The sequence below is a fragment of the Malaclemys terrapin genome, chromosome 8 (assembly GCF_027887155.1).
Source record: "Malaclemys terrapin pileata isolate rMalTer1 chromosome 8, rMalTer1.hap1, whole genome shotgun sequence".
In the NCBI taxonomy this organism is placed as follows: Eukaryota; Metazoa; Chordata; order Testudines; family Emydidae; genus Malaclemys; species Malaclemys terrapin.
In genome coordinates, this window is record NC_071512.1 from 41,760,054 (window position 1) to 41,786,853 (window position 26,800).

The 26,800-nt window shown below is 43.8% G+C and overlaps 1 protein-coding gene across 4 annotated transcripts in view; it reads left to right on the plus strand.

Moving 5' to 3' along the window:
* ATF6 (activating transcription factor 6) overlaps positions 1-26,800 on the plus strand; it is a 357,024-nt gene that overhangs the window by 169,342 nt on the left and 160,882 nt on the right. For all 4 annotated transcript variants that reach the window (XM_054036662.1, XM_054036663.1, XM_054036665.1 and 1 more), the window contains exons 10-12: positions 6,701-6,841; positions 12,870-12,983; positions 18,039-18,141. In XM_054036662.1, the coding sequence (XP_053892637.1) occupies positions 6,701-6,841; positions 12,870-12,983; positions 18,039-18,141 (358 nt within the window). The remainder of the gene's footprint in view (positions 1-6,700; positions 6,842-12,869; positions 12,984-18,038; positions 18,142-26,800) is intronic.

Genomic DNA, 26,800 nt, shown 5'->3' on the forward strand with positions numbered 1-26,800 from the left:
GGAGGTGTATAGCGAGAGCTCTTGGCATTGTGGCAGTTTTGTCCGGAATTCATTGGGAAGGAAACAACTTTGTTCTGGTATTTCCAAGCATTGTCAACTGCTCATTTATCCTGTTAGGGGGGAAAAACCCAGCTCATATTCGGAGATTATCCCATCCCCAGAAAACTTTTATAACTGAACACATTTGTTGGTATGATATCACTGTTGGCTTGAGTGTACAAGTTACTATACAGCTTAAATGTCAGTGTTCAAAAATTTAAGTGCACAGGATTTGTTGAGCCAGATTTACAAATGAAATCCAGTTGAAGTTCTTGGCAAGAATGGCTTTCCACATTTATCAAACTGGAGAAATAAAATACTGCTGAATACCAGGTGCTGTAGAATGCCTGGAGAACTAGAGTCTTTCTAGAGACAAGGGCACTGCTGTTCTTTTTCCCCCCATTGTCTAATTTATCCATGTTTCTAAACAAATGTCTGTACAGGTTAATTGGTTCTCCTTTCTTTGTTCCTTTGGATTTATTTCCATATTGTGACAAAGTTCCTCCTCTATCCTGGTGGGTCCTGTGCTTATTGGCGGATTTTCTTGCCTCAGAGATTCATCATGTGGGTTGGGGAACAGCCCAGAGACCTTCCCCTCTGGGAGAACCCACAATCCAGGTCAATTGGGAGGTTTGGGGGAAACCCGGGCCCGCCCTCTACTCCGGGTTCTAGCCCAGGGCCCTGTGGACTGCAGCTGTCTATAGTGCCTCCTGTAACAGCTGCATGACAGCTACAACTCCCTGGGCTACTTCCCCATGGCCTCCTCCAAACACCTTCCTTATTCTCACCACAGGACCTTCCTCCTGGTGTCTGATAACGCTTGTGCTCCTCAGTCCTCCAGCAGCACATCCTCTCACTCTCAGCTCCTTGCTCCTCTTGCTCCTAGCTCCTCACACTCGCACCACAAACTGATTGGACATCATACAGTCAGCCTTCCAAAGGTGGGGTTATCCCCAAGTAGACCTCTTTGCCACCAAGAGCAACACACAGTGCCCTCAGTTCTGCTCATTCCAAAACACAGTCCGGGCTCGATTGCCAACGTGTTCCTAATACCATGGGGCAGGGGACTGAAGTATGCCTTCCCTCCTATCCCCCTGGTCCACCGGGTCCTTCTCAAAATTCACAGGGACAGGGCGACAGTAATCATGATTGCCCCATCTTGGCCGCGGCAGTATTGATACACAACCGTCCTAGAGGTGTCCATAGACGCCCCGATAGCCCTGCCCCTCTTCCTGGCTCTGATCACGCAGGACCACAGGCGCCTCCTCCACCCGAACCTGCAGTCTCTACATCTCATGGCTTGGAAACTCCATGGCTAAATCCCCTGGAGAGCCAGTGCTCTCAGGCAGTGAGACAGATTCTCCACAGGAGTAGTAAACCTTCCACTAGGGCTGGCGAAGTGGAAAAGGTTTTCCTGCTGGTGTGAACCCAAGTGCCTTCAACTGATCCAGGTTCCTATCCCGGTTATTTTTGGACTACCTCCTACACCTTAAGCAATAGGGTCTGTCCCTTTCTTCCATCAGAGTGCACCTGGTGGCCATTTCCGCTTTCCATCCAGGGGAGTCTGGGCGCTCTGTGTTTTCAAATCCCGTTGTGGGGCGATTCCTCAAAGGGCTGGAGAGGGTGTTCCCGTATTCTCGCCCGCCAGTCCCAACCTGAACCTGGTCCTCTCCAAACTCATGAGCCAACTGTTTGAGCCCCTGGCCATTTGTTCCCTCCTCTACCTTTCTTGGAAGATAGTGTTCCTGGTGGACATTACATTGGCAAGGAGGTTGTCCAAACTGAGAGCTCTCACTGCCAAACCTTTAGACCGCACCCCAAATTTCTCCCCAAGGTGGTATCCCAATTCCACATGGGACAGGACATTTGCTTGCCTGCGTTTCTTTCCAAAACCCCACACAAGCCCGAGACGCCACAGCCTACACACGCTGGATGTCCGAAGAGCTTTGGCATTCTACATAGAGTGCACGAAAACCCCATTGTTCGTTGCCATAGCCGATAGAATGAAGGACCTCCCAGTCTCTGCACAATGCATATTGTCCTGGATCACAGACTGCATTCGCATGTGCTACGAGCTGGCCAAGGTCCCAGCCCCAGCGATTATGGCCCATTCAACCAGAGCGCAGGCATCCTCGACTGCCTTTCTGGCTCAGGTCCCCATCCAGGAGATCTGCAAAGTAGCCACCTGGTCTTCAGTGCACACCTTTACAGCCCACTATGCTGTCAACTAACAGGCCAGAGATGTCCACCTTTCCCCACTTTCTCGGAGTCCTACTTACCAAAAGGCTTGGGATTGCAGGGGAGGAATTGAGGCAGTGGAGCACCACACTCCTTTTAAACCCTTGCCCTAGAACATCCAGAGTTCAGTTGAGAACTGGGAGAACTCTAGACACTAGGGTCCCCAGGCCTTTCAGCAGCTTCAAATCTGCACACACCATTTTTTGTTAAGGATGATCTCTGATGGTATAGAAATTGTCTCAAGTGATTTGCATAAAATGTCATGCATGGAACTGCACAGAATTTGGCAGCTGTATCCTTGCCTACCATACACATTGATGAACCATGTTTGTAGTCCCATAGACTTGGTCAGTTTTATTACCTGGGTGACGAAAGTACAAGTTTAGGGATCATTAACATGAAGAGAAATAATTTTCCAGTGTCATAAGGAATTACACCATGTACAAATTGAATTAAATTTTCTGAGGCAAAACGTAAGGGGAATCAAGAAACCAAACCACCACAAACCTTAAAGCAAGTAACAGAGCTGGTTAAGAATTTTTTAAGGAAACTTTTTTTGTTGGAAAATGTTGATTCACTGAAGCCAAAACTTTTCTAAGAAATTTATCAGTTTCTTCTCAACTTTGTTGGGAAGATGTCTCAGGTCCAGGATGGAATTGTTGGTTAAAATAGGAGAGAGCTCAGTGTAGCCCAGTGGTTAGAGCACTCATCTAGGATGTGGGGGACCCAGTGTTCAAGTCTCTGATTCTGAATTATTTGCAGTGTTGTTGTAGCCATGTTGGTCATAGGACATGAGAAAGGTAAGGTGGGTGAGATCATATCTTTTATTGGACCAACTTCCGTTGGTGAGAGGACAAGGTGAGCTGAAGAAGAGATGTGTTGAGCTTGAAAGCTTGTCTCTTTCACCAATAGAAATTGGTCCAGTAAAAGATATTACCTCACCCACCTTGTCTCTCTCTGATTCTGAATGAGAATCTCAAACCTGGGTCTCCTACATCCCAGGTGAGTGCCCTAACCACTGGGCTTTTGGCTGTTCTGGGGTGGGTGCAGGGGTTGATCTCCTGGCTTTTTTGGAAAAAATCTTTGAAGGGTCTCTGTTTCATACTGTTTCATACTGACAGGAAAAGTTTTGAAATCTTGAAATTTTTCATGGGATGAGAGGATTCCTACCCACTTGTAATCACAAATTTGAGATTGAGCAGAATTGTTGTTCCTTTACTACTGCTGCTGCTGCTGCTGCTTTCATATGGCTGGTGTATAGCAGCAACTACAATTTCACCTGAACTTGATCGAGCCAAATGGCTACATCAGGAGAAGCAGAATTTATTGCAGTAATGCCTCCTTCATATTTATAAATTGGGCAGTAGGTAGTGATATGTTCGATGGTCTAGCGTGGGGAACCACACTCACACACCAGGGAGTCTTTGATTTTCCATTTGTGCATTAGATATCCGCATCTATCATGGTTGGTTCGAATTCGGTTCAGAGTTGACCAAGATGACCGTGGAAGGTCAAACTCGGGAACCTTCTGCTTGTGGGACTTAAGACGTGGGGGGTGGGGGGGAGAGTGTTGTCAAGGTCTTGGTGAATAGGAATTAATTTGTTTTCCTGGATTTGCTGAGCTTCGCAGAATGTTGCAGCAGTTCGGCGTATCGGTGGGGGAGTGATGTTAGACAGGACAGGTAGCCAGGGTGTTGGAGTCAACTTAAGGGTTCCCGTGATGCACCGCATCACTGTGTTCAGCTGGATATACACAAGTCATGTGTGACTGCATCTGCTCCATACTGGTGCACAATATTCAACTACAGAATATACAAGTGCTATGCAGTTTATTTATAAAGTCATTGGGAGGTGAACTATCTCCAATTCAACAGGTTAATCATTAATATTTGGACGATTTTCTTGCCATGCTGTTTAGGAGGAGAACATCACCAGACAGACATTTAAATTGTTTTATTTAACTAAAACAACAGCGTTAAGTATTCTGGATTTTTTTTCATCAACAGCAAACCTATAATATTTTAACAAAACAAGCATATGTCCCTCGCTTCTCACATTTCTCTCCAGACATCTTCACCTTGTCCAGATCTATTCCGCCCCAAACAATCTTCTATTCATTGAACTTTTTGAAAGTTTGCACTTTTAGAGATAGATAAGGGATTGACTCTGTGTAGACAAATTTGCAGAGAGACAATAGAGTTGAGGACTTTATTTCTTGTCTCTATATATTATTTATTTATTTATTTAAAAACATTTTTGCTGTTAACAAGCATGTTTCCTCCGGAGACACAAATCCACAGTTCAGTGCTAACAGGGGTCAGGCTAGAGACTCTTGCCTACATGCTCGGGGTCTTACTGATCGCCATATTTGGGATCGGGAAGGAATTTTCCTCCAGGGTAGATTGGCTGAGCCTCTGGAGGTTTTTTGCCTTCCTCCGCAGCATGGGGCAGGGATCACTAGCAGGAGGGTCTCTGCCGATTGAAGTCACTAAAACACAGGATTGGGGACTTCAACAGCAGAGTCCAGGGAAGGGGTAGGGACGGTTTTGTGGCCTGCAGCATGCAGGGGGTCAAACCAGATGATCATAATGGTCCCTTCTGACCTTAAAGTCTATGAGTCTATGAGTTCGAGAACTGCAAAACTAAGCATCTCTGATGATATCTTCTAGGTTGAGCACTGAGTCCCATTGGGTAGATAGAAAGATTAACCTAAATAATCTATACAGAAGCCTGTGGAACCCCATAAGATTGGGTCCCTTATCCATGAACTATTGGAACTAGTTTACAAAACTTTTTTTAAACATTACGTGAACATATTGTCTCATACTATTGAATTAGAAATTATAATTCCTATTCCATGTTGAGATATCTTTGAGCTATAATGTATCTTATCTAAAGATCGTTTTAATTAAGTTTTTTCCTCAAAAAGCATTTTATCAAAAAAGTTCAATTTAAATAAAAAAAAATCAATTTAATTTTTTTTTTAAATAATTGATTTTTATCCACCCTGGTAGTGTCCAGGCTCGATAACTTGAACGTGTAAAATCAAGGTTTTGCATGCAATCAAGCCAGCACTGGTGTCTTGCTGTGTCAAGGGAGTGTAGCAGGGTTTTTGTGGTATGAAGGCTCTTAGTCTGATTGTATTGCCGGAGCAACTCCTGCATCTCTCTCGTCCAGCAGGGAGTGTGCTTTTTCCGGAAGTCTCGGGGAATGTTCTTCTTTCCTGCTACTTTCAGGAGCCCTGTGAACCATTGATAGCATTCTGGTCTCACTGGAATCCTTGCAACAGTTTTCTCAACCGTCTATTTGTAGGCATCCCAATCAGCTTTTGGAAAATTCCATCGTGGTACCTGTTTTGGAAAGAACACAGAAATTTCGATGCCTGCATAGATCATTATAAGCCTGTGTTGGCTGTTTGGAAATGCCAGTAGTACATCACGTGTTACGATAAGTGTTACCACTTTAGTCTTTAGACACGAATGTTAGGTTTGGATGTATCCACGTTTCCAGTGCTTGAATGGAATGTTGATTGTTTTAGTTCGTAGATTAGTTGTAAGTCTTGTGCAGATATCCAATCCATAAGTTCTTCGCCGTTGCTTTCATTTGTTTTATAGCCCCATATAGTGTGGTGACTATTAAAATCACCTGCATAGATGCATGGAATAGGAGTGCTAGGTAGCGCTGGTTTTGGCCATCTTGTTCTAGGGGCTTTATAGAGTTGGTAATGTGGAACTCCCCTACTTTGATAGTTGCGATAAATGCGGTCTCCTCTTCGGTTGATGGAATAACATTAAAATCTGTGATAGTGTCCTTGATGTATATTGCCAAGCCATATTTAGGATGATAATGGCTAGTCGTTAGATTGTATCCATAGATACGGTAGCGCCTAGCCTGTTGGTCGTTGCCAACATGGGTCTGTTGCAACATGAGGATATCGATGTTGTAAATCTTCAGCAAGTTTCCAAGGTACTCACATTTTGCCCATGAGAGTCTTTCAACATTAAGTTGCAGGATTTTTATTCCAGGGGCTATTTGGCACTCTGTATGGCCCTGAGGAGGAACTTTAGGATTTGTTGAGTTGCTGTTCTGATGACCAGGAGATCATTGAGTGACGTTCGTTCGCTGAGTTGATGGCATTCATTGTGAATTCTTACTTAACAGAGTGGGCCCCATGAAGGATGCCATCTTCCGTTCTTCCGTTAGTGCTATTGTGAAGCTTTTGCAATTAAATATATAAGTGAACAATTTCTGCCCCTGGGCATGGGATTTGGTGATACATATCTTACCATGTGGAACAACAAATATGAAAAGCCATTAGTTATCCAGTTAGAGTATTTAATACCATGAGGCAGTGAGTTCCATATCGTGTATATCTGTTCTGTCCCTCTTGTTATAGTTATGGGTATGTATTTTTGAATTTCAGTGTATTTGAAAGGGATCCCAGTGGAGCTGAACCCAGCGTGAGCCTTGCCCACCGCAGCAGAAATCTGCTGGAGTTCTCAGCCAACCAGAAGCTCAACACAGCTCAACAAATGCCTAACATCATCTCCCAGAATAAGGAGAGGTGAGGTGAATATATTTAAAGTTTAAAAGTACTAGCTGTTCATGATACTTTCATGCTTTGCTCCCTTGCCTTCAATTTCCCTGTGCAACATAAAGTAGAGTTATTAAGTGAGCATTGTTAGGGCAGCTAAGCCTAAAAATGGAGTGCCTTGAAAGCCGATTCCTCTTGTACTGTACTTACAGGATCTTCCTGGCAAGATTCCTCTTTAAGGCCCAATCTTGATGTGCTGAGATATAAAAACTAACCAACCCCTGAATCAGACAAATCAGTGCATGCATTCCATAGTGAGAGAGCAAGCTGTGTAAGCACTCTTGCCTCAGCAAAGCAGGATCAAGCCAGTATGGTGTCATGCTTTTGATGTGCAGTTCCATACCTGGCCTGATTCTGGTGCTGAGCAGGTCCTGTGACAGTCCCTGACACTGGACTTGCATACAACTCAAAGAGCAGTTCCCTGTCTCTTCCAACATAGTAGGCAAGAAGTTGCTGCCAGCTTTCCATGTGTGGGGCTGTGATGGGGTGTACAACCCCCACACTGCAGAGCAAGGGGTTTAGGAGGAGTTCTGGGCCCAGGTGGCCCCACCCAGTCGCACTTGCAGGGCCTGCACAAGCTGGAGGCAGGGCTTTAAAAAGGGGAGCAGAGCAGCTCAGAGTGGGCAGGCAGTGGAAAAGTGCAGGCAGCTGCTGTGAAGGGAAAGCACTGCCCTGGAGCTCCTTGCTTGAGGTCTTACTACACAGACTAATGGAAATGTACAAAGGAGAGTTAAGTGGCTGAGCATGCAGGCAAGAGGCTTGGTGAAAGTGACTCACTTCATGAAGCTAATGGGGATAGAGAGGTGGCCCAGGGGTGGGGGGCAGAATCTTAGCACCCCAAGGTGTTGAATGTAGCTGCCCACCACTGGGCCCTGGAGCATAGCCCAGTGTAGAGGGTAGGGCCGAGCTCCCCTCTCCATCCTTAGAAGACATTACAACACCAGGGGTCTTCACCTCAGGTGAGAGTCGCACTGGAGTAGATCTTGACTGGCCAAGAGCCTAGCCCCCAAATTACCTGGGCTGAAGGAGACGATGGGTAACCCTTGGGGCAGGATGCTGATCTGTCAATCCCTGCCTAATCTCTAGGCAGCACTGTGGGCGGTTGTGCACCTCCTACAGGGCCAAATGTTACTATCATAGACTTTAATCAGCACAGGTGTAATGCTGCTGCCTCTGGTGGGACACAACTGAGAGTATCAATTCAGGACAAATTGCTTAGAGCAGGGTAGTTACAGCCCAAGGCAGCGGTTCCTTTGCACACCAAGGCACGCCAAACAGAGAAGACTTTGGTTTTACCCCACTGGCTATCCAGAAGTCATACAAGCAATTTCCTTAGACACTCCAGTTTCCCAGTATCACCACCAGCAGCCACTTACGGGGATGAAAACCAATACCCCAGTAAAAGAAAAAAGGTTCTCCTGAACCCAAAGGACCAAGCCCCAGACTTAGGTCAATATACAAATCAGATCTTACCCACAAATCACACTGTTGCCAGTCCTTTAGAATCTAAAATCTAAAGGTTTATTCATAAAAAGAAAGGAATATAGATGAGGGTTAAAATTGATTAAATGGACTCAATTACATACAGTAATGGCAAAGTTCTTGGTTCAGGCTTGTAGCAGTGATGGAATAAACTGCAGGTTCAAATCAAATCTCTGGAGTACATCCACAGCTGGGATGGGTCATTCAGTCCTTTGTTCAGAGCTTCAGTTTGTAGCAAAGTTTCTCCAGAGGTAAGAAGCAGGATTGAAGACAAAATGGAGGAGTTTCCAGGGCCTTTTATATTCTTCCTCCTGTGGGTGGAAACCCCTTTGTTCTCCTGTACAAAATCACAGCAACAAGATGGAGTTTGTAGCTACGTGGGCAAGTCACATGTCCATGTATGATTCAGTTTGCAGGCAGCAGCCACTGCTCACATGCTACCTTGAACATCCCAGGAAGACTTCTCATATGTGGATTGGAGTCTCCCAAGGTCCATTGTCAGTTAAAAGAAGAACAGGAGTACTTGTGGCACCTTAGAGACTAACAAATTTATTAGAGCATAAGCTTTCGTGGACTACAGCCCACTTCTTCGGATGCATATAGAATGGAACATATAATGAGGAGATATATATACACACATACAGAGAGCATAAACAGGTGGGAGTTGTCTTACCAACTCTGAGAGGCCAATTAATTAAGAGAAAAAAAACTTTTGAAGTGATAATCAAGCTAGCCGAGTACAGACAGTGTGATAAGAAGTGTGAGAGTACTTACAAGGGAAGATAGAGTCAACGTTTGTAATGGCTCAGCCATTCCCAGTCCTTATTCAAACCGGAGTTGATTGTGTCTAGTTTGCAGTGTTTCTTGATTGGGCACTTAATCTGCAACTTCCTTTCTCAAGAAGCTGACCAAAGGCTTCACTAATGCTACTTAGAATCAAACGCATTGAGATACAAGTACATAGCCAATATTCATACTTTCAACTAAAAAAAGATACACACATAATCATAACCAGCAAATAACCTTTTTATAGACACCTCACATGACAACCTTTGTACAATATTTGCTGCATATATGTAACAGTGGTTGCAACAATGATCTATATAGTCACAGTTTGTCAATAACGTCACAACAGGCAGTAGCTGCACAGCTCTCTGCAATTCCTTTATAAGGGCTTAGAAAGATCAAGCACTTGATTTGGCTCTGGGAACTTAATGTTGAGATACTACCACATACTCTATAGCTGTGCTGAAGGATCCTTCACAGTGTTAGAATCATAGAATATCAGGGTTGGAAGGGACCTCAGGAGGTCATCTAGTCCAACCCCCTGCTCAAAACAGGACCACTCCCCAGACAGATTTTTGCCCCAGATCCCTAAATGGCCCTCTCAAGGATCGAACTCACAACCCTGGGTTTAGCAGCCTAATGCTTAAACCACTGAGTTATCCCTCCTCCCTAGAAAGCATTGGGGGGAAAATGTGCTCTACACATTGTTGCCAGCTCCTGGGATTTTACCACAGGTCTTGAAATGGTGTTTTTCTTGAAGACCCAGCTGGCAGAGTCAAGACACCAAAAGAGAATCACAACTTTCATTTGGAAAAAAAAAGTTAGTTTCTAGCTCTCATGGTTGCAGAGAAAAGCGTGAAAACATGAAGCAGGTGTACCCTACAGGCTCAGAAACCAGCAGGCAAGCAAAAAACCCAACATTTATTATTGAAACTAATATTTAAGACAGTCTCATGATTTGGGGGCCTGATTCACAATTTTTGAACACTTGAGGTTGGACATACTCTCTATGCACCCTAAAGGAGTCTTGACTCAAGACTTGGGAATCCGACCCAGGCCCTTCCTGGCTTGAGAAAGAGAGTTATTAGCGATTGGTGCCACTTCTGACTGAAATAACCAATACTTCATGGGGGAGAGGGATAGGGATAGCTTAGTGGTTTGAGCATTGGCCTGCTAAACGCAGGGTTCAATCCTTGATGGGGCCACTTAGGGATCAGTACTTGGTCCTGCTAGTGAAGGCAGGGAGTTGGACTCAATGACCTTTCAAGGTCCCTTCCAGTTCAATAGGATGGGAAGGAAACTTTTCTTCCTCCTTGAAAAATGCAGTAGAGTTGTCTTGACTTGCATGGTTATGAATGTTAATATTTGTCATGTTACCCAGCCCTTCTTAAAATTCAAGCTATGATATTTGTTTTCTTAGTCACTCAAATGCTTGTGCAAACCATTATTCCTGGATATCTACAGAGATGCACCTCACGAATGTATGATTACAGTCTGCTCTAGCGGCTGCCTACCAAGTATTCCCAAAGAATAAGTTTTATTTTACCCATTAATATCTTTATTGGTCATTTACAGGGGTGTATTCAATTGACATAAAGTCACTTTAAGCCTTTCTAGATCTCCAGCAGGCAGTGGATGTGTATGTTCTGGATTGTGTCCAGATTGAAGGTTGGCTTATTCAGACTGTGTTTTCCCCTTCACAGAGTCTGTCCTAACAGATCTGTCCTTTCCAAATATTTTTGGCTAGCTGAATAGAGGCAGCCGCAAGTGTGCAGAAAGACGGGAATCAATCAGGAATACTCTAATGACTTAGTATTATGTGGCTATGATGAAGGGCCTATGTTCTATGTGGCATATTTTAGACTATGAATTATGTGATGAGGTAGCAGAGATGCTCACTCAGGAAGGTATGTCAGAGCCAGCACCTCCTCTTTTTCTCCAGTCTTTCACCTTGTTGCTTGGCAAGCGTGGAACCCTCTGCTTCTTTTTCTTTTCTCTGTCAGTGCTAGAAGCAGAGACCAGAAGAGGGACAAGGCGGGAAGGTGGAAAGAAGGATAAAGGAAAAAAAATGAGTAACATTTTCAAAAGGAACCTGGGCATTTAAGTGCCTGAGTCTCACTGAAAGTCAGTAGGACTTCAGCTCCTAAGTCACTTAAGTGCTTTCACATTTTTTACCCAAGGATTATCATAAAGAACTGAGGCTAGGGACCTGGAGCTAACTGCCTGAGTTTAAGAGCCAAGCCAAGACTTCTGCCTTGCTTCTAGGCCTCCTTCCGAATTCTCCGCTGGACAGGCCCCAGGATTTCCCAGACTACCAGCAGCATCTCAGGCAAAATCTCCTTCACAGACAAACTTTTCCTCTGCTACTCCACATATGAAAGAGATGGCCTGGCTTTTCATATGCCTCCCCCTCTCAAAGGTGAAGCAAGGAGAGCCCCTGTGGTTCTTTAGGGACTCTGGGAAAGGGAGGGCTAGTTCCCTTCTCTCCTCACTCTTATGGCTGAGATCCCAGCTGGGGTTGAGATTGGGGTTTCTCTTCTGTCTTTCTCCAAGGTTCTGCTGCCCCTGTGAGTCTCTGCCTCAGGCTCCTTTCTTTCCATGTTTCTCCCATTTGGAAGAGCTGTTGATCTACTAGCAGCTACTGTGTAGCAGGGTTTGCTGCCCATTCTGCCACTTTTCATCCCTGCTGGCTCTGTGGCCTCTCCAGCTGCTCTCAATTCTGGATCCCCTCCCTGCAAGCAGCTGGCAGTGTGGTCTTGCTCTTTTGCTTGCCCCCTACTGCCCACCTTAGCTTCCCCTATCTCACTAGACCAAAGAGCAGGCCACTTGACCAGACTTCTCTGCACATTGGCCAGAGAAGGCTGCCTCTTTGGGTACGAAATCTATAGGGCTGCTGTTTGGTCCGTGCCCCTTACATTTGTGTCACATTATAAAACTTGAAATCAATTAGAAGTATGGTTACAATATGCATGCAAATAAGATGATGTCTTTGAGCTCCTGCCAACTGGCCAGAATGGCCTGTGGTGCAGATTTAGGTAACCCCTGCTTCAATATGTCCACTTCTTCATAGCTAGGGCTCTTTCTCCCCCAGCCATGCAGAGCATCACCTCCTGGAGCCTGTACACTGGAGTCAAGGTTCATCCAGGTTCACCAGTCCACATACAAGCACAGTGCTGTAGGAGCAAAGCAATTGCTGTGGGCAGAAGTCTTGTTTTGAATGGTTGATGTAGAGATGAATTTATTACAAGTGATTAATGACATCTGCAAATTTAATCTGAATGATTGTCATTTTATTTGTATCAACTTAACACTTAGGAACCCTAGTCATGGACCAGGACCCCATTATGCTGGGCACAGAACAAAAACAACAGTCCCTGCCCCATGGAGCTAGCAGTATTGTAAATAAGATTTACAATTAAACTGCTAACTTCTTTGGCTTGTTTGTGTGAACACTATGATTTTTGGCTTAAGAGGCAAATTTTGTTTTTGACTCCCATACTGCTGATGTGTTTCCCTGCACTGGGTTCTACAAATATCCTGAGGGAAAAGAGAGCAAAATACTGGGTTACTAGGCACAAATTGTCATCTCTTCTAGAAGAAGAATCTGTTGGAGCAATAGTAATCTGTTCATTGGCTCTCTCATTGGCCCTTGGTGATACATGTTCATTGTGGGAGGCTGAAGGAACTTTGAAAGAAATTTGAAGAGATTTTTTGGTGTCTTTATTTCTAGGTATGAACGTTCTGTTTCTGATAACAAAGCCTTAATGGTAGTAACAGAAGACCCACTATTGTATATTTCTCCACCACCCTGTCAGCCACTGATCAACCGGACTGAGTCTCTCAGGTTAGTAAACATTGATTTCCAAGTGCGTGTTTTTTAGTTTGTAATTGTTGTGTGAACGCTGTGTAGATGAAAGGTGCCAGACTGGCGGCCAAGGTGCCTGGCATTTCTTTGTTTATATCCATACTAGATACATTGTGGTCAGTGGCAACACAAGCTTCCCCATTGTTCTACAGGTGTGTTTTAATCCTGGTTTAGCTGGCATCTGTAAGTTTCAGATGTGGGAAACCCAATATAAACTGGGTTGCTTTAAATGGATCTTAGTTTGTTAGACCGGTGTAACTTTGTGCATGGACACTCTAACATCCATTTACACCAGCCTGACCTATATCAGGTTACCGACACCTCTAACTTATAAGTGCAAGCTAAACCAATAGAAGCCATGCTTAAACCAATGTTAGAGTGGCCACACACAATGTTGCACTGGTTTAATTAACTCAGTTTAACTTTTCACCTTTAGTTAAACCAGTGCGCTGTTTTGTACCAGGGTGTAGACAGTCTGACCTAGTAGTCAGAGGAGTGAGGTTTAGTGGGCGGTGCTGGTGTCCAGATAGGGGAACCAAGCCAAGGGGTCAGCACCAGAATCAACTGCCAGTTACTAGATCCAGGAAACAAAGCTGAGGGTCAGAACCAAGGTCAGATACCAAATGCCAGAGCCAAGGGTCAAGTTTGAATCAGGGTCAGAAGTGAGAGGCCGGGGTTGGAGCCAGGACTGGTCACTAATGATTGGAGGTGAGGTGTAAGGGAAGGAACTTGAGGAGAGGCACGGAGCAGGAGCATGGTGGGAACAGGGGTGAGGCAGGAGCATAGCAGGAATCAGGAACAGGGTTGGGTGCGGGAGGCAGGCACAAGCAGAGTCCAATGCAGCCACAATAGGAAAACACCTTGGTGCTTGGATAAATTTCCTGTGCCACCTTCTGGCTCAAATAGTATGGATGGACCAATCTGTGGAGCTGGGTGATCCTCCAATCAGGGCTCCTGTGGTTGGCGCCTTGGCTGAGGCCATAGTCCTACTAGCTCCCCAGCCCATCAGATTTCAGCAGCCATCGGGTGCAGCCCAGAACGCAGTGGCTCTCTGGGGACTCCCAGGCCTGGGTTCAAGACCCAAGATGTCACATGCATCTTTTGTGTATGGACTAGGCCTTAGCTCCCACTTGCTCAGCTGACTTGCCTCCCTTTAACCTATGAGACATGCTGGATTGTCCCATAATGCATTTGAGCAGGCAGCAATGCAGTAAGGCTTGCACTTGATGGGATCAGAGGATTCCCTAGGATGCTGGCCCAGTGCTGCATCAGCAGCCGGAACCACCTACTTGTCAAGCATATGCCTTCCCCCCAAGTCAAGGGGCTCTCATGAGCATCTATTCTGCCTGCCTCCCGGCAAAAAGAAACATTGGGGGTTTGTCCTGCGCTTAGCACAAATGAACTAGAATCCTGGGACTGTTTCCAACAGAAAGCAGCTACTTTTCCTTCCCGGCAATCAGCAGACCCCACTTTTAATAGCAGCACTGGACTTGAGCTTTGATCCTCTGTCGAATTGAGAACAGCTGAGAGATAGCTGCATGGAGAGGATGTGGAGCCATCCTTTTTGGCTGCTAGGAAAGTGGAGCAGGGAGCTGGGAATGGGCTACTGAGCACTGGAGACTATTGGCCTTCATGCATACGAAGAGGTCAGTTCCTGGTGTGGGAGGGAGAGGGGGATTATCTGTGGAGTTTAGGGTAGGGAAGGTGAGGAAAGCCTTCATGGGGAGCAAGAAGAGCCATGGAGAGTAAAGAGAGAGGGATGGCAATGGGAAGAGGGAGCAATTTTTTCCAATTGCCCAGAAAGTCCAGTGTATTTCTCTGCAGGATGGGGAACTCTAGGTGACTTATTTACTTTTTTCTCTGTTATATAAGAAAAGTTCCCTGTCTTCCCTATCCCCTGTCCTAAGATAATCAGAGACTCCCAATGAGATGGTCGAGTTCAGGATCCTGACACAAGGAAGAAAGGAGAGCAGCAGAATATGGACCCTGGACTTCAGAAAAGCAGACTTTGACTCCCTCAGGGAACAGATGGGCAGGATCCCCTGGGAGAATAACATAAGGGGGAAAGGAGTCCAGGAGAGCTGGCTGTATTTTAAAGAATCCTTATTGAGGTTGCAGGAAAAAACCATCCCAATGTGTCGAAAGAACAGTAAATATGGCAGGCGACCAGCTTGGCTTAACAGTGGAAATCCTTGCTGACCTTAAACGCAAAAAAGAAGCTTACAAGAAGTGGAAGATTGGACAAATGACCAGGAAGGAGTATAAAAATATTGCTTAGGCATGCAGGAGTGAAATCAGGAAGGCCAAATCACACTTGGAGTTGCAGCTAGCAAGCGATGTTAAGAGTAACAAGAAGGGTTTCTTCAGGTATGTTAGCAACAAGAAGAAAGTCAAGGAAAGTGTGGGCCCCTTACTGAATGAGGGAGGCAACCTAGTAAGAGAGGATGTGGAAAAAGCTAATGTACTCAATGATTTTTTTGCCTCTGTCTTCACGAACAAGGTCAGCTCCCAGACTGCTGCACTGGGCAGCACAGGTCCATGGGGCCAGATGCACTGCATCCGAGGGTGCTAAAGGAGTTGGCGGATGTGATTGCAGAGCCATTGGCCATTATCTTTGAAAACTCATGGCGATCCGGGGAGGTCCCGGATGACTGGAAAAAGGCTTATGTAGTGCCCATCTTTAAAAAAGGGAAGAAGGATCCAGGGAACTACAGGCCAGTCAGCCTCACCTCAGTCCCTGGAAAAATCATGGAGCAGGTCCTCAAGGAATCAATTCTGAAGCACTTAGAGGAGAGGAAAGTGATCAGGAACAGTCAGGATGGATTCACCAAGGGCAAGTAATGCCTGACTAACCTAATTGCCTTCTGTGAGGAGATAACTGACTCTGTGGATGAGGGGAAAGCAGTGGATGTGTTATTCCTTGACTTTAGCAAAGCTTTTGATACGGTCTCCCACATCTCTTGCATCTGAAGAAGTGAGGTTCTTACCCACGAAAGCTTATGCTCCCAGTACTTCTGTTAGTCTCAAAGGTGCCACAGGACCCTCTGTTGCTTTTTACAGATTCAGACTAACACGGCTACCCCTCTGATACCGGTCTCCCACAGTATTCTTGCCAGCAAGTTAAAGAAGTAGGGCCTGGATGAATGGACTATAAGGTGGATAGAAAGCTGGCTAGATCGTCGGGCTCAACGGGTAGTGATCAACGGCTCCATGTCTAGTTGGCAGCCGGTTTCAAGTGGAGTGCCCCAGGGATCAGTCCTGGGGCCGGTTTTGTTCAATATCTTCATTAATGATTTGGAGGATGGTGTGGACTGCACTCTCAGAAAGTTTGCAGATGACACTAAACTGGGAGGAGTGGTAGATACGCTGGAGGGTAGGGATAGGATACAGAGGGACCTAGACAAATTAGAGGATTGGGCCAAAAGAAACCTGATGAGGTTCAACAAGGACAAGTGCAGAGTCCTGCACTTAGGACGGAAGAATCCCATGCACTGCTACAGACTAGGGACCGAATGGCTAGGAAGCAGTTCGGCAGAAAAGGACCTAGGGGTTACAGTGGAGGAGAAGCTGGATATGAGTCAACAGTGTGCCCTTGTTGCCAAGAAGGCTAACGGCATTTGGGGCTGTATAAGTAGGGGCATTGCCAGCAGATCGAGGGACGTGATCGTTCCCCTCTATTCGGCATTGGTGAGGCCTCATCTGGAGTACTGTGTCCAGTTTTGGCCCCCACACTACAAGAAGGATGTGGAAAAATTGGAAAGAGTCCAGCGGAGGCCAACAAAACTGATTAGGGGGCTGGAGCACATGACTTATGAGGAGAGGCTGAGGGAACTGGGATTGTTTAGTCTGCAGAAGAGAAGAATGAGCGGCGGGTTTGATAGCGGCTTTCAACTACCTGAAAGGGGGTTCCAAAGAGGATGGATCTAGACTGTTCTCAGTGGTACCTGATGACAGAACAAGGAGTAATGGTCTCAAGTTGCAGTGGGGGAGGTTAGGTTGGATATTAGGAAAAGCTTTTTCACTAGGAGGGTGGTGAAGCACTGGAATGGGTTACCTAGGGAGGTGGTGGAATCTCCATCCTTAGAGGTTTTTAAAGCCTGGCTTGACAAAGCCCTGGCTGGGATGATTTAGTTGGTGTTGGTCCTGCTTTGAGCAGGGGATTGGACTAGATGACCTCCTGAGGTCCCTTCCAACCCTGATATTCTATGATTCTATGAATTCCCCTGGAGGCACTGGACCCTCCATTCTGATGCTGTCAGGTGGGATATTGACTTTCACTCACCATCAGCCTTTGCTCACTTGGAATCAGCAGCCTAGCCCACTCACTGCTAGAGACTAGTAACAATCATAAAACATTGTAACAATTCTCTGAGCCATCCAGTCCACCACAGATCTGCCTGTGTGGAAGTGTCCAAAGCTTTTTCATTAATCCAATTATGCAGTTGGAAAATTTATTATAAAATGGATTTAGAGGCCAGTTAAAGACAGAAATACACAGGTCATGACTTTTTCCCTTCAACATCATAAAGTAAACAAAGATATAATTGAAGTAGCTAATACTTTCTTTGCCTTGATGGAAGAACTGGAATTTTGTGGCTTCTAAAGACATGAATTCATCACTGCATATTTTTTTCTTTTCTTCTTTTTTTCCCCTTTTACTCTGTTAAATTAAATTTTTGAGTATTTAATCGAATTTTATTCTTGAGTTGGTAGCCTTGTGATTTAAATTCTCAATATACCCCTATTGTTTTCAGGATTCGTGTTTATTTAATTATATATAGGAACCACTGTAGGTGGAAAAATCCAGTCCAATATTAACACATGGCAGATACTTAGCTATGAATGTTCTTTGAACTTGTGACTAACATTCATACCCCAGTGTTAAAAGGAACACAATATAAAATGTGAAGATGAACAAAACCCTAACATTAAATCACAATAATTTTCAGGTGGATTGTTAAAATGCGGCTCAAAACCCAAGACATTTTGACTCCTCTTTTAAAGACATGCCTAATTTAATGTTGCATTTTACAGATTAAATCATGAACTTCGAGGGTGGGTTCATAGGCATGAAGTGGAAAGGACAAGGTCTAGAAGAATGTCAAATAACCAGCAGCAGAAAACACGAGTTGTCCAGGTAGGTTTGTACTGTTGAATCATTAGCAACACAAATTAACTGCTGGCAACATGACCAGCTTTCCTGAGACACGGCTCATTCCACAAGGCTTTTGTGTGTAGTGAAACTTATCAAAGATTAAATGTGAAAGAAAGCTGCAGATTGGTAGAGCAAAGGGTTAACATACTAGTTATTTCTGGAGTCCCTGGTTAATAGAATCATAGAAGATTAAGGTTGGAAGAGACCTCAGGAGGTCATCTAGTGCAACCCCCTGCTCAAAGCGGGACCAACTCCAACTCTAAATCATCCCAGCAAGGACTTTGTCAAGCTGGGCCTTAAAAACCTCTAAGGATGGAGATTCCACTACCTCCCTAGGTAACCCATTCCAGTGCTTCACCACCCTACTAGTGAAATAGTTTTTCCTCCTATCCAACCTAGACCTCCCCCACTGCAACTTGAGAGCATTGCTTCTTATTCTGTCATCTGCCACCATTGAAAACAGCCTAGCTCCATCCTCTTTGGAACCCCCCTTCAGGTAGTTGAAGGCTGCTATCAAATCCCCCCTCACTCTTTTCTCTTCTGCAGACTAAATAAGCCCAGTTCCCTCAGCCTCTCCTCATAAGTCATGTGCCCCAGCCCCTAATCATTTTCGTGAGCCTCCGCTGGATTCTCTTATTTGTCCACATCCTTTTTGTATTGGGGTGCTCCAAAGAGGACGCAATACTCCAGATGTGGGCTCACGAGTGCCAAATAGAGGGGAATAATCACTTCTCTCGATCTGCTGGCAGTGCTCCTACTGATGCAGCCCAATATGCAGTTAGCCTTCTTGGCAACAAGGGCACACTGCTGACTCATATCCAGTTTCTCGTCCACTGTAATCCCTAGGTCCTTTTCTGCAGAACTGCTCCTTAGCCAGTCGGTCCCCAGCCTGTAGCAGTGCATGGGATTCTTTCGTCCTTAGTACAGGACTCTGCACTTTTCCTTGTTGAATCTCATCAGATTTCTTTTGGCCCAATTCTCCAATTTGTCTAGGTCACTCTGGACCCTATCCCTACCCTCCAGTGTATCTCCACTGGGGGGTAGTGTCATCTGTGAACTTGCTGAGGGTGCAATTAATCCCATCATCGAGATCATTAATAAAGATGTTGAACAAAACTGGCCCCAGGACCGACCCCTGGGGCACTCCGCTTGATATTGGTTCAAACCTCAACTCGTTGAAGTTTACAACCAAAAATGGTCTCACATTAAGTTCTTGGCAGATACTCGTCCACAATCACAGAACTGCCATACAGTTTGGCATGGTTGTAAGCTGCTGTTCAAGGGATGCCAGGACTGGCGTAGCAGTGGATTTGGCAGATAAGGATTGAATGGTGTTACAAGAGCTGTGAAGGAAAGCTGTAGATACCTCCTCGACTCTATACCTTGCTTGAGTCTTGTCTTTTGTGAATAGTAAAATCAATATAAATAAACTTTCAAGAAAGAGACCCAAAGGAGAGTGTTGAGACTGTAAATCTTTTTTTACTTAACCTAATACATGTGGTTACCTCTATATCTGCAATGATTCCTTTTATTTCTCTATGCTTGGTGTTATAGGCTGAACTGGCAGCAACGTCTATAGTTAAGATTGCCTGACTCTTTCCAGCATAAGTCACTGTTTTTAGATGGTTTTTACTTTGCCAGATTTTAAGTATTCAGGCTGAATTTTTCCATGCTTGCACTCTGCTTCAGGCTGAACTTAAAAAAAAAATAAAAAAAAATAATCAAAATTGGTTCAGCCATTTGAAAGAACAAGATTATGCAAAACAATCTTTTTCCCTGTTTTAAGAAAATATTTCCAGCCATTTAATTGAAAAGTTTTAGTATCTGTATACTTTGGAGCAAGAATTTGAAATTTAGTGAGGAGATGGTCCTAGGGCCAGGGAGGTGCTTTTGGCTGACTTAATGAAAATCCATCCAGCATTGGCAGAGTTATAGGCTTCTGAAAATTGTCATATGCATAGGCCCAATAATGCTTTTTAGAGGCTTGCTGCAAAAATCTTTGAAGATTCCATCTGCACTAAACATATTTCCAGATCTGCTGACTTTGATCTGCACCAAGGGTACTTCCAGGGCCCACTCAGCCTCCTACATGGCCCAGGCCCAGAGCTAGAGCTCCAGAGAGGATGAAGATGCAGCAGCAGCAATGTGCCCCTCCTTCACCCTTGGTGTAGGAACCAGGGGGAAATCTTCCACTGATTGGTAGTGTGAATTCTGTGCACTTAACAGTCCTTATTATCAAGTTACTTTACCTTAGGAGCAGGGAGAGCATCAGTCTCACCAGTTTACAGATTTTGCACAGAAGTAACGCAGAGTCACTTCTGGGAGAACTGGGAATGGACTCCTGTCTCTAATATCACAGATCCAAGTCTTATCCAAAGACTGTGCCAAATCAATGTGCTTGGTGCTGTCTATAATCCTAGACCACACTCCTCTTCAGAACCAGAAGTTTCATAGATTTGTGGATTCCCAGGCCAGAAGAGACCACGATGATTATCTAGTCTGATCTCTTGCATAACACAGGCCACGGAACTTCTCTGAAATAATTTGTGTTGGAACTAGAGCAGATCTCATAGAAAAATATCCAATCATAGAAGATTAGGGTTGGAAGAGACCTCAGAAGGCCATCTAGTCCAACCCCCTGCTCAAAGCAGGACCAATCCCCAACTAAATCATCTCAGTCAGGGCTTTGTTAAGTTGGGCCTTAAAAATCTCTAAGGATGGAGATTCCACCACCTCCCCAGGTAACCCATTCCAGTGCTTCACCACCCTCCTAGTGAAATAGTGTTTCTTAATATCCAACCTAGACCTCCCCCACTGCAACTTGAGAGCTTGCTTCTTGTTCTGTCATCTGCCACCACTGAGAACACCCTAGCTCCATCCTCTTTGGAACCCCTTAACCAATCTTAATTTGAAAATTGCTAGTAATGGTAAATCCATGATAAATTGTTCCAATGGTTAATTACCTTCAGGGCTAAAGCCTTATTTCCAGTCTGAAATAGAAGCTAGGAATTCTGACTGAATCCCAACAGTCCTCTGCTGTTTAGCAAATAATTGTGCGAGTCACTGCGGTCTCTCTCTCTAATGGTTTGTGCATACAGAGGATAGCGGCCTGCTACTGCAGCTTGTTACTCCTTTAGTTCAAGCAGTAGAGGAGCTCAGGAGGTTCAAATCCTGCCGATGATCAATGAAGGTCATGATGTTTCCATTTGATAGAATTTCTGTGTTTTTCAGTTTTCCTTTTTTTTAAAAAAAAAAAAAACTAGGAAATTACATTTTAAAACTATGTTTGCAAAGCCAAATACTCAAAAGTTAAAAGAATTAATGTAGCCTGTAAAAGCTAATTCATCCCCTTAGGCATATGCATTATGATGATACAGCCTAATTATATGATCATTTACTCTTTTTTGTGCTGCAATATCCAGACTCATTCAGTACATAAGTTGGACAGAGAATGAGGCAGAGGGTTGAAAACAGTGAGATGGCATTGAGGCTGCATGAGGGGTCCAAATTATAGCTGCATTGGCAACCTTAATTCAGGCATTTCCTAACTGAGTGTTTGATTTTCCATCCCGAATGTTTTATTTTTTAATGAAATTTTTACATGCAGTAGGAAATACTTTGAATACTACAGAACTCCTGAGCTCAAGCGATCCGCCGGCCTCAGCCTCCCAAGTAGCTAGGAAATACTGAGGTTTAGTAAATAGTAAATCTTATATAATTTTAAGAACAAGATTTCTAAAAAAATTGTCCTTGTTCAATAAGAATTTCCAGCTGCTAAATTTCAATAAGTTAAAACACATTAAATGGTTTAACTTTTAATATGTATGCAGTTGCCACAAGGATGTTTTGGGATTATGAAGGGGATGGGAGGTAGTTCACAAGGCAAACTTATGTTCAAATAAGATGCACACTATGAAAGTGTTTGGGAAACACTCACTGAAGGGAATTGGCGAGATTGAGGTGCTGCACTGTAGAACTCAGTAGGAATCAGTAGGATGATGATGCAGTTAACTCACGCGATTAACTCAAAAAAATTAATCCTGATTAATCGCAGTTATAACAACAGAATACCAATTGAAATTTATTAAATACTTCTGGATGTTTGTCTACATTTTCAATATTGATTTCAATTACAACACAGAATACAAAGTGCACAGCACTCACTTTATATTATTATTTTTGATTACAAATATATGCACTATAAAAATGATAAATAAAAGAAATAGTATTTTTCAATTCACCTCATAAAGTACTGAAGTGCAGTTTCTTTATTGGGAAACTTACAAATGCAGATTTTTTTTTCGTTACATAACTGCACTCAAAAACAAAACAGTGTAAAACTTTAGCGCCTACAAGTCCACTCAGTCCTACTACTTATTCTGACAATGACTAAGACAAATTTGTTTACACTGACGGGAAGTACTGCTGCCTGCTTCTTATTTACATCACCTGAAAGTGAGAACAGGCGTTTCCATGGCTCTTTTGTAGCCAGCATTGCATGGTACTTACATGCCAGATATGCTAAACGAGTGATTCTCTAACTTTTGTACTGGTGATCCCTTTCACATAGCCTCTGAGTACGACCCCCCTTATAAACTAAAAACACTTTTTTTATATATTTAACACCATTATAAATGCTGGAGGCAAAGCGGGGGTTTGGGGTGCAGGCTGACAGCTTGTGACACCCCCCCCCCACATAATAACCGCACGACCCCCTGAGGGGTCCCAACCCCCAATTTGAGAACCCCTGTATTAAACATTAGCATGCCCCTTCATGCTTCGGCCACCATTCCAGAGGACATGCTTCCATGATGATAATGCTTGTTAAAAAAATAATGCATCAATTAAATTTGTGACTGCACTCCTTGGGGGGGAAATTCTATGTTTCCTGCTCTGTTTTACCCGCATTCTGCCATATATTTCATGTTACAGCAGTCTCAGATGACCCAGCACATGTTGTTCATTTTAAGAACACTTTCACTGCAGATTTGACAAAGCGCAAAGAAGGTACCAATGTGAGATTTCTAAAAATAGCTACAGCATTCAAACCAAGGTTTCAGAATCTGATGTGCCTTCTAAATTCTGAGAGGGACGAGGTGTGGAGCACACTTTCAGAAGTCTTAAAAGAGCAACACTCTAACGCAGAAACTACAGAACCCGAACCACCAAAAAAGAAAATCAACCTTCTGCTGGTGGCATCTGACTCAGATAATGAAAATGAACATGCGTCGATCCGCACTGCTTTGGATTGTTATCAAGCAGAATCCGTCATCAGCATGGACGCATTTCCTCTGGAATGGTGGTTGAAGCACGAAGGGACATATGAATCTTTAGCACATCTGGCACTAAATATCTTGTGATGCCAGCTACAACAATGCCATTAGAATGCCCTTTCTCGCTTTCAGGTGATATTGTAAGCATTATCTCCTGCAAATGTAAACAAACTTGTTTGAGTGATTGGCTGAAAAAGAAGTACGACTGAGTGGACTTGTAGGCTCTAAAGTTTTACATTGTTTTGTTTTTGAGTGCAGTTTTTTATATGTAATTCTATATTTGTAAGTTCAACTTTCATGATAAAGAGATTGCACTACAGTACTTGTAGTAGGTGAATTGAAAAATACGATTTTGTTTTTTTACAGTGCAAACATTTGAAATAAAAAAAATAAAGTGAGCACTGTACACTTTGTATTCTCTGTTGTAATTGAAATAAATATATTTGAAAATGTAGAAAACATCCAAAATATTTAAATAAATGGTATTCTATTATTGTTTAACAGTGCGATTCATCACGATTAATTTTTTTAATCGCACTATTCATCACGATTAATTTTTTTAATCACTTCACAGCCTTAGTTGAAATCTACTGATTGGAATTTTCCCCTCCTGTACTTATGAAAGTACAAGAGAAATTGAAAGTCCCCTTTTCTTTATGAACTCTATTGGCTAGCTAGCTCTGTAGACTATGCAAATGTATATAATTGGTTTGTGCAGCTATGCATATACTACAGCAAACCCTTTAGGTTTAGTGTTATGAGTCCTAGCTTAACATTTTTGTACAGGGATTGCTATTCATGCTTTAAAACACTGCCAAATGGATAAGTTGCTGGTAATAATGCAGGCTCAGAATTAATGAGATCTGTGTTAATGGTTCAGATTTTTAACTTCATCTTCATTGTCAGTAAGCTGAGTATCTGTGAACTTTCCAAACATCTCATTTAATAAAGAGATCTTAATGCAGCATTTAAAAGGACTGAACTGAAGCATCCTGGGCAATGTGACATACACTGTGGGAAATATTTATTAAGTATTAAACCGCCGTTTCCTCTTGTTGGTCTCCCTTGGAAGTGGTACAACCCCATGGCCCAGAACCTTTAGCAAGCACTAGAAATGTGGTGAAGGGAATAATCTGATATTGCAAGGGAGATGGAGTGGATGTGATCTAATAGGATTTTTCTATCACTGACTTCTGTGATTCCAGGAGATTGTGCCCCACATTGTTCAGCTGTGTCCATCACCTGTGATATTGAGCAGAATGTCTGTAGTGAATTTGGGGATGTGAAGATTTTCCAAGAGGCAGAAGCCCTCAGGGAAAGCATATGAACTGAAGCGGGGTTGATTGTCATCTTGCGTCTCTCGAAAGCATGACTTTTCTTTAGAGTCTGTTTAGTTTAATTCTGAACCCTTTGCTGTAACTAAAGCAGCTTAGCTTAAATTCAGTTACTATTTATAGATTCCAAGGCCAGAAGGGACCATTGTGATCATGTAGTCTGACCTCCTGTATGACACAGGCCAGAGAACTGCCCCACAATAATTCCTAGAGCAGATATTTTAGAAAATCATCCAGTCTTGATTTAAAAATGGTCAGTGATGGACAATCCACCACAACCCCTGATTAGTTATTCCAATGATTGATTACTCTCATTGTTAAAAATGTATGCCTTATTCCCAGTCTGAATTTGTCTAGCTTCAACTTCTAGCTGTATTATACTTTCCTCTGCTAGATTGAAGAGCCAATTACTAAATATTTATTCCCCATATAAGTACTTAGAGACTGTGATCAAGACCCTCCTTAACCTTCTCTTTCTTAAGCTAAATAGTTTGAGTTGCTTGAATCTATCACTATAAGGCAGGTTTTGTAATCCTTTAGTCATTCTTGAAGCTTTTTTCTAAACTCTTTCCAACTTATTAACAACCTTCTTGAATTGTGAGCAGCAGAATTATTCTACAGGTCCCTTCACACATTATTCCAGCAACAGTCGCACCAGTCCCAAGTATAAAGGTAAAATAACCTCTCTACTCCTACTGCGATTCCCCCACCTATACATTAGCCCTTTTAGCCACAGTGTGACACTGGGAGCTTATGTTCAGCTGAATATCCACCTCCCAAGTCTATTTCAGAGCTACTTCTTCCCTGGATAGAGTCCCCCATCTTGTAAGTATGGCTTACATTGTGTGTTCCTAGATGCATACATTTACGTTTAGCATTATTAAAATCCACAGCTGCCAAGGTCTGTGCTGTACCATGAATGACGTTTCTTCATGGAGAGCAAAAGTCCCAGGTTTCCCCTCACATGCTCTCATTTCTACTAAACAGTGGGAGGAGGCCAAACCACTAGCCTGTAGCCAGACAGCCAGGAGTGTGATGGCTTGGGGGAGTTCTGGGTTTCTCAAAATGTAAAGAAGGTTGTGGGGCCTCATCTGGAAGGAGCAGCGATGGCTACAAGAGGTGAGAAAGTACCAGAACTCCTCTTCCAAGCCAGGAGAAGAAGCAGAGGGTATTAGCATTGCTGAGTCTTCCTCTCATCTCTGTCCACTGTCTTAGGAGGAGCCACAGAAGAAGGAGGAGGAGCCCTAGGGAGGCACTAGGAGTTGGTGCTGCAGGGCAAGGAGCAGATGAGCAGAGTCTCAAGGCAGCACTTCTTTGAGCAGCCACCGGGAGGGAGAGCAATGAGCAGTCTTTGTAAAGGCACTGCCTCCCACTGCTCGTGGCCAGAGAGGTACTCAGCATTTCCTTCCTCTCAAGCCAAGGGAGGGCTCAGACCATATAAGGCTCTGGGCAGAGTTGGTATAGGGGAAGGGGCTCAGGATTCAGTTGGTTTCCATCAGACTTCATAACTTCCCAAGAATCACTGCTTTCTAGTACAGAGTCCCCCATTCTGTAGGTCTTGTGGCAGCTTACAGGCTAACAAATTTATTTGGGCATAAGCTTTCATGGGCTAGAACCCACTACATCACATGCGTGGAATGGAAAATACAGGGGCAGGTATAAATACATGAAAAGATGGGAGTTGCCTTACCAAGTGTGAGGTCAGTCTAACAAGACAATTCAATTAACAGTAGGATGCCAAGGGAGGAAAAATAACTTTTGTGGCCCATTCAAACACTTGACAAGAAGGTGTGAGTAACAGTAGGGGGGCATTAGTATGGGGAAATTAGGTTTAGGTTTTGTAATGACCCAACCACTCCCAGTCTTTATTCAGGCCTAATTTGATGGTGTCCTGTTTGCAAATTAATTCCAGTTCTGCAGTTTCACGTTGGAGTCTGTTTTTTAAGTTTTTTTTTGTTGAAGAATTGCCACTTTTAGGTCTGTTATTGAATGACCAGGGAGATTGAAGTGTTCTCCTACTGGCTTTTGAATGTT